At 39.6% G+C, this 8,673-nt stretch overlaps 1 protein-coding gene across 5 annotated transcripts in view; it reads left to right on the forward strand.

Annotated features, from left to right (window-relative positions):
- Positions 1–8,106, forward strand: part of KCNIP4 (potassium voltage-gated channel interacting protein 4) — a 1,117,936-nt gene extending 1,109,830 nt beyond the window's left edge. For all 5 annotated transcript variants that reach the window (XM_077881061.1, XM_077881097.1, XM_077881087.1 and 2 more), the window contains 4 exons: positions 2,635–2,742; positions 4,278–4,382; positions 5,002–5,064; positions 6,604–8,106. In XM_077881061.1, the coding sequence (XP_077737187.1) occupies positions 2,635–2,742; positions 4,278–4,382; positions 5,002–5,064; positions 6,604–6,651 (324 nt within the window). In that variant the 3' untranslated portion in view covers positions 6,652–8,106. The remainder of the gene's footprint in view (positions 1–2,634; positions 2,743–4,277; positions 4,383–5,001; positions 5,065–6,603) is intronic.
- The last annotated feature ends 567 nt before the right edge of the window (positions 8,107–8,673 follow it).

The following is an 8,673-nucleotide window of genomic DNA, read 5'->3' on the forward strand; positions in this document are numbered from 1 at the left end:
TTTAAAAGCTAAAAAAGGCAAGGGAGCAAACTCTCCCTCTGCATCCCTTGTCTCCCCTACTTTGATTCCAGCCCATTGAAACCCATTTCAGACTTTTGACCTGCAGAACTATAAGATAATAAACACCTTTTCTGAGTCACTAAAGTGGTAATTTGTTATAGAAGCAGAAGAACACTGATATGTTCAGTGACAAAAATGACTTGGACAAGAGCAAGGTCTCTCAGAGTCTTGAATAGGAAGACTCATCAACATGCAGTTGTCAGTTCTGCCAAAGTTCATCTGTAAATTTACCTCAAATCCTATAAACACCCCAACAGGTTATTCAAAAGGTCATGTGGAATATTAAAGCAAGCAAAAATAGAGAATATACCTGAAAAAGAAGGCTGACCAGGAGGAAATGGCCCTAACAGCTGTTAAAATTACTAAAATGCTTGCATAATTGAACCGATGTAGTAGAGGTGGATAAATAGATTTACTAGTGAAATAAAATAGAAATTTCAGAAATACAAACAAATACATAAAAGATTTAAGGATATGACAAATCTTGCATCTCAAATCAGTGGGTAACAAATAATAACATGAAACCAGATAACTACCTAAAAACAGTGGATAAATTCCAAAGAGATTAAGAATTTGAATATAAAAAAAAATAAATGTCAGAAAGTACTGGGAAAGACGTATGGGAGTATCTTTCTTCCATGGGGAGAGGCCTTTTCAATATGACATCCATCAAAAGATATAAAAGACTGACTATAAAATTCAGACTGAACTATAAAAGACTGAATATAAAATTCTAGAATATAAAAATAAAAAGATACCTTTCTTGCAAAAATCAATAGGAGAAAAATCAAAAGAAATGACAAACCAGGAAATAGCACTTGAAGACACTTCCCAGATAATATGTGAAAAGTTTCTATAAATCAAGGTATTAAAAAAAATGTTCAAATTTATTTAGGATACAAATATAAGTAATCTGAGAAAGAAATTGTTTTCTATAAAATTAAGAAACATCACGGTTTGATACTACATAGTATTGACAAGTATCCTTAAACGTAAAAAGTATTCTCATACATGGATTTTGAGAGGGGATTTTGGGGTGCAGTTTGTAAGCAACTCTAAAATTTACAAATGTTCAAAGACTTTACCCCAGAAATTCCATGTCTAAGCATTTCTTCTACAGATATTTTTGTCCAGGTGTGAATTATGTACATATAAGCTCACTCTTTGTGACACTGTTTTTAATAAGATTGGGAATCTTTAAATATTCAATCAATGCGGGTGTAGCTAAACTATGGTACATTCAGACATATTATGTGAAAAAGACTGGAATTATTTCTAAGATTGCTAGGTGGAAAAAAATTACAGAATAGCCTGTCAGACTATTTGTGTAAAGGGATGTGGAATATATATAAATAAATATGCCTTATACTTGGATATGCACAAAAACTCATTGGAAGTAGTCCAAGACGCTACTAATGTGCCAGCTGCCCACGGAGAAGGAGAAGGGTAGCTGGGGTCCAGGAATGGAAGATTTTTCACCAAACATCTTACATATTTTTAAATTTTGAACGATGTGAATAGTACCTACTTTTTAAAGTAAAAAGCAAAGGAAAGCAAAAAACCTAAAAATTAAGAAACTGAGATAGGAAAACAGCTATAAACCGATGGAATACAGAAGTGCAGACAGAAAATGCAGATTTACCCAGAGAGCCACTTCTGCGTGCCCCTCCTGCTCTGTCATTCCTATCTAGCAGTGGATTATCAGATCTGTGTGAGCTCAGAATTACCACACCGTGATGTTAGCTCGGCTCCACACGACAACAAATATACAGGAATTTGATCAAGTTAAACCAAACCAGCCTAACCATGATACTACTGGGTAAGGGCTTCATTTACTTGGCAAACACCTAACCAATGCCCTTGCTAGTCATTGTTCTAGCTTAACTCTCTTAATCCTCACAAAAACTTTTAAAGAGTAGACACTGTATGTTCCATTCCACAGATAGGAAAACTGGGGCGAACGGATGTTAAATTGTCAGAGGACACAAAGCTACCAAGTGACATAACTGGAATTTGAGGCCAGGCAGTCTGGCTTCCAGCTCCACGCTCTTAACCACTGCCCACATGCGTGTTATAGTTTCTAAGTGACGGTTACAGTTGGTCCGGACCTTAAAGTCAGACCATATTTCTTGTTAGCAGATTTTTCTCATGGGAAGCATGCTATGCGCGTGCTCCTGTTTTAGAAGATACGGTGTTAGCAGATTCTTTTCAGTAAAAGGAAGGTTGTGTGCGGTTGTGGAAGGAAGCCAATACCACCCAGAGCATGCATCTTGCTGTCCGGGTGCCTCATTAACATTCCCAGTTCCACGGCTGACTTCAGTCAGTTTCCAATTCAAGGATGAGAATGTTAAAGCTAAGAACTAGTTATGCCCACCAAGAACTCAACAGAAGACCAAGAACACATTAATTACCTCGCTTAAATAATGATTCAAAATCCAGAGGGCTGTAACCCTGGCTTCCATCATCTGAGAGTGACTTTTATCATAATTTGTATTTATTTATTTATTTATTTATTTATTTATTTATTTATTTATTTAAAATATCATGTCAAGTGATACTTTTATGTCTTCTTAGGATTTCATCAAGGGTCTTTCCATTTTGCTCCGGGGGACAGTTCAAGAAAAACTCAACTGGGCATTTAACTTGTATGACATAAACAAAGATGGCTACATCACTAAAGAAGTAAGAAATGCCTCACCATCACCCACACAACTCTGCGACCTTTTTTTCTCCCAGTACAATGTGGTCCATATGGAAACAGAATTTTAAAATTACGGAGACTGAGCAATGATGCGTATTGTACAGAACATGACCTGATGGGAGTGGTGGGGCCCCCAAACACTTCCAGGCAGACCATCCCAAGAAAAAAGGCCCACAGACCAAATTAAAAAGCTCCTATTGAATGGTTTATTAAACTAGTATAAAACACAGAAGGGAAAAGGGATGGGATAAGCTAGCCAATGTAGGATAGGGTCCAAATGGGATTGAAAGACATATCATGAATCTTGGGGGACGTTCGATGTTTATATGTCCTTTCTCATTGACTCACTTGCTTTCCCTGAAGTTGAAGTTGAGTTTTGAGCATGGGTCCCCTCAAACAAAAGGAACCCTGGGGGCCAATGACCTGACCTTGCTTGGAGACATAGGGACAAGTGCACCCGGAAACAGGTTTAGTGTGACAGTTAACCCGGTCCAAGGCCACAGGCTTTGTGTTTTTTGAGAAGACACATGGGGCAAGATTAGTCCTCACCAGTGGGTGGTGGCTGAGGTCAGACCTCATGAAGCGTATCTTGAATAGTTAGCGCCTCTTATATCTGATGCACAGTAATACAGTAAACGTGTAGTACGAAGATATCTCGGGAATATTAGGTACCTCTTGGCCCTTCCATCCCTTTCTATCTCAATGTTTAACACAAGCATGCTGGTCTTACACATAATACGTTTCATGAATTCTTCTCGAGACTCAAACATCTTAAAATGTTTTATCCTATGATTCATAAACTATAAACTACTTTATCATTACTAACAGAATACTCTCAAAAGTAAATGCATATTACACCTGTATTATCAACATCATTTAGGCTTTTATATGGAAATTTCCATATGAAGGAAACAAATGTGAATCAATCTAAATGAGTAATTAGATATTATTTTTACTAAGATCGAAAATGACAAGTCACATACTAGATTTTGATTAAAAAACTAATGAAATTTCAAGAGATTCCCCAGAGTCATACTATTTTGACTAACGTCATGTGTAATTTCTTCATTTAAAGAACTCATAGTAGGAAAAAACAATGAAAATCCTAATAAGCTATGAAACTAATCAGTTTTAGTATAATGCTCATGATATGGAGTTCTTTCTCAATAAAAGGAAATTCATAATAAACACATAAGATATAGAATGACTTAATAAAACAAAGATAGTCTATAGGAGGAAGTCTAAGGAAATCCAAACATTAAGCCGGAACATTCCTTTCCTATCATCTTGAATATGTGGGAATTTGCTTCATTTTGAAGCCAAGATCAGAATTAATTCTCACATGATGATCCTGCTGCCTTGAAGGCCCAAAACTGCTGGCTTTTCTTCTGGGACAACCAAAAGGCACTTGCTGAATAAAAAAAAGAAAAAAACTGGAATTAAGTAGGAATGATCCATCAGAGTGGTTTCTTCATAAAGTGCATGGAGCCTCACGTGAGTGCCTTTTACTTTTCAGGAAATGCTTGATATAATGAAAGCAATATACGATATGATGGGTAAATGCACATATCCTGTCCTCAAGGAAGATGCTCCCAGACAGCACGTCGAAACATTTTTCCAGGTAGGTAGAGGAATCAGAGCGGGAGTGAAAGAGAGTAAATTTCTTCCAGTGTCATGATAATTCAGAAGAATGCAAAAGAAAAAAAAAAAAAAACTTTTACTGAGAGGGACAGAGCAATAGAATATTAACCATCCCATGAATTTAATAATTTTGGTTTTGACTTTATTAGGATACTGATAACTACACTTATTGAACATTCACTATATCCTAGAGAGAACACTAGAGAATTGCCGTGTTTCACTTGCTTTTGGGTTTGTTTTCAATAAATTCTCACAAGAATCCTTATGGTCATGAATCCTCTTTAGCCTCGATTTACAGGTGAGAAAACCAAGACCTGAAAGTGTCTGCAAAGTGCCTGAGCTAGCGTAGCTGGAGGGCCAGATTGTTCCGAGGGCAGCGATCCTGGATGTCTGCCACGTTCTGCTGGAAAGGGAACAGCCCGGCAGCAGTTGGCGTTAGGATTCTTATCAGGAAGAGAGGACTAGCTTGTGCTCTCAAGCAGTTCCTCCCTGTAAAATAGGCGGGTGGACTTTCCATCAGCTTCAGCTGCGAGGGTCCCAAGGGAGGTTGCCAAGGGCCAGGTCTGAGTGAAGGTTTTTGGTCTTTTCTTCCCCAACAGAAAATGGACAAAAATAAAGATGGAGTTGTGACCATAGATGAGTTCATTGAAAGTTGCCAAAAGGTAAGTGATGGTAGTAAAGACACCATCCCTTCTGCTTTTACCATAGCCAGACGAAGTAGAGTCAGCCAGCCACGGGGACTGAGCGAGACATGGAGCTGACCTAAGCTTACCCCTTGCACACAGCTGAGAGAAGCCTGCTACTCTGAAAACAAGCATCGGCTTATAATCCAATTAATTAACATTTCTTTATAGGGTGCCTACCCTGAGGAGAGCTACGTAGGAAGCCCTGAACGTACGAACGTGACACATAGGCCGCATTTTTGTTTCCTAAATCCTTCAGACAGCATTCTTCACTGAGGGCAAAACACATGTGAGATTTGAACTGTTCTCTGCCCAGACTTAGCATGTGGCACATTATCTCCATAGATTCAGAATTACAGTATAGCCAAGTAGACATCCCAGGCCACGCTTGCATCCGATTTCTGATGCTTTAACGTATGTGCACCAGCAGTGGCTTTTTGGATGAACCGGTAATGGTCTCCGGTTAATAAAAAATAAAGAGCGGAAAAATTCGATGGAGAAATCCAAGTGGTTCTCATTATCTGGTGGGAGACCAGTTTTAGCTCACCTGATATTATTGGACTTGATGCAAGGGTAGAGCCACATTTAAGAATAAATAGTTGTAAATAAATATAGAGGCAATGAGGTTTGTTGATACTTGAGGTTTTCTCTTCATTTTCAAATTGACAGACTTTCCCTTTCTTGGCCCCCGTTTGTGTCCCAACTTCCATTTCAAGGCCGTGCTCTTCGAGAGATTAACTCGGCGACATCAACCTGCTGATGCTGGTGCTTGGCTTCTGGCCCTGGAAGTCAGCACAAGCTCAGCTCCCATTTACCATTACTATAACCGGCTCACCAAGGGCCGTTCACAATCCCCAAGCGCCCCTGTAGTACCCGGTCTGTCCCCTTGTTTCTTAGGAATATGCTAAACCCAACACAGCCGCTGGCCAAAGGTTGCTCCCAAACAATTCCTCCTCTGGCACTGAGAGACCGTTCGTTTTTAAAGGCTTCTGAAAGCCATACAGATTTAGCACTAACAGACCCCAAACGAGAAGGGAGATGATGAAATGACTATGGACGTGTCTCCTAAGCCCCAACCTCTGATCCTGAATGAAGTTGGCCCTTAGATCACACCCAAACCCTGTTTCCTTCTACGTGGACGAGACCCTGTGCTCCGGCCTGTGATCCACCTGGAATGGCAAAATTTGCATTTGCTCACTTTTCTTTGGCCCTTACCCTTCGCGCCCGGGCCTCTGGTTTCCGTTCTGGCATTCTGACTCGGGAAATATTCTCTATTAACACCGAGTAAGATTCAAATGAAACATTTAAAGCCTGCAGACTCGACAAGATGTAAAATGGGCTCTCCATAGTGATCCATGTAGAAAATGGATAGAATGATATTTGTATTTGCAAACACGTAGTATCTGAGCTTTTGGCATAAGTGGTGGTGGTGGGGGGGGTTGGGGGGGGCAGTACTTAGAGGCAAAATAGTGTCTTTCCCTGGCAGATCCACTTAATTCTACTGTGTCTCCCTCACAGGATGAAAACATAATGCGCTCCATGCAGCTCTTTGAAAATGTGATCTAACTCGTCAAATGCATCTTCAATCAGACAAATGTGAACTACTCTACCACACTTAAAGTTGGAGCTACCACTTTTAGCATAGATTGCTCAGCTTTACACTGAGGCATATTATGCAAACAGGCTTTGTTTTAATATAAAGCAATCCCCGAAAGATTTGAGTTTTCCAGTTACAAATTTGCATCCTTTTCATAACGCCACTGAGTTCATGGGATGTTCTAAGTCGTTTCATACCCTGTGACTATTCAAAAGTAATAGAGCCTGGCATATAGTTTTATTGATTCTTTAGCCATGGGATTATTGAGCTTTCACATTATCAGTGATTTTAAAATGTCAGTGTTTTTTGCTACTCAACTCTATGTCTTCAGCCCCAGGATTTTAAATGGTTTTCTAAAATACTGGCATCTGCATTTAATTTCCAGAAATTAATTTTCACGTTTGTATGCTGTGATTCCATTTATACACTAAGTAAACAAAACAAGATTACAATAATTGAAAAACAAACACACAGTCCCCGTTTCTATGGATTTGCTGCCTTCTGTTAAAGATATTCATTTACCTGGCATTTTTTTTATAACATGAAACAAATTAGTTCATCACCGGATGTCAGCATATGCCTAATAAAGCTTATTTAATAAGCATTTCTTAATTTTTCATAACACATATTATTGCCAAGGCCTACGTGACGAATATAATTTTGGATCTGTCCAATCCTACTGGTTGACTGTCTTCTATTTGTGTCATTGAGCGCAAGTCCAAGAAGGTGTGGAACTAAGCAAGGATGTTAATAGGCATATGCAAAGGGTCACGCTATCTGCCCTCTAGCACACCGTAATAGTGAATAACAAGTAGTTCCTAACAGCACTGAAGGCCTATGCCGTCCCCTTTCTCTTGACTCCCCAGGGTACCTTTCTTTTCTCTTACACCCCATTCAGGGACAAAGACACCTGGACTCCCCCAATGCCTACAGGGAACAAGGAACAAGCAGAATTGAGTTGGAAACCATCAGTGAGTCCGTTCTGTCAACACCTACCACACCAAAACTTCACTGAAAATGAAAATAAATGCTAAGCAATTCATCTGGACTGTAGTGTCATTTTGCTTATCATAAAACTCCAGTAATTCAGATTCTTTTCAGTGATCTTATGCCCAAATTGTAAAGCTGCCCCAACATTATTACTAGGGATACACACAGCTTCCCTGTTTTGCAGAAACATCATGAAGGCCAAGAGGCTACAGTAGGAGAAAATCTGCAACTGTCTTTGCAACAATAAATCAGGTATCTATTCTGGTGTAGAGATAGGATGTTGAAAGCTGCCCTGCTATCACCAGTGTAGAAATTAAGAGTAGTACAATACATGTACACTGAAATTTGCCATCGCGTGTTTGTGTAAACTCAATGTGCACATTTTGTATTTCGAAAAGAAAAAAATAAAAGCAAATAAAATGTTTATAACTCTACTGTCTATGTTATAGGTATTTATTCCAACAAAGTTCATATAAGTACTAGACTAAAAATTTTTATGTAATGGCACTGTCGGGTTGTACACGTCTTTGGCTTAGGGGGGTGCTAAGAACAACCGAAAGGAGTAAGAGCAAAGCCCGTGGGCAGGTGTATGTCTCAGCTGACATGATCCAAGGATGTGACAGGCGAGTAGAGACCCAAGAAAGGAATATCCCAGACAGGAGGGCCAAGAGGGACAAGCGCTCTGAGGGACAAACGGGCATTTCTGCAATTATAACTCTTCAGTAATTACTTGTTCTCTTTTAAATTCCAGCTGCGAGACTGTATCTGAAATGAGAATTGGGTACTTGAGGGATGGGGGGAGAAGGCATTCTTCAATGGCGCGGAGACATAATATGAGTGCTCCCATATAAGAGGGTGACCCCCAACCTCCATCCCTCCCAAAATATGTCTGCTTTGGATTTGGTGGGGCCACTCACAGTGGGAGTCCCTGTGGTCTCCCTTCTTGCCCTCAGGACGGAAAGTCTTATTCCTGTTTTCTCTTTCTCACTCTATTCCTTTCT

This window comes from Canis aureus, chromosome 2 (genome assembly GCF_053574225.1).
Source record: "Canis aureus isolate CA01 chromosome 2, VMU_Caureus_v.1.0, whole genome shotgun sequence".
In the NCBI taxonomy this organism is placed as follows: domain Eukaryota; kingdom Metazoa; phylum Chordata; class Mammalia; order Carnivora; family Canidae; genus Canis; species Canis aureus.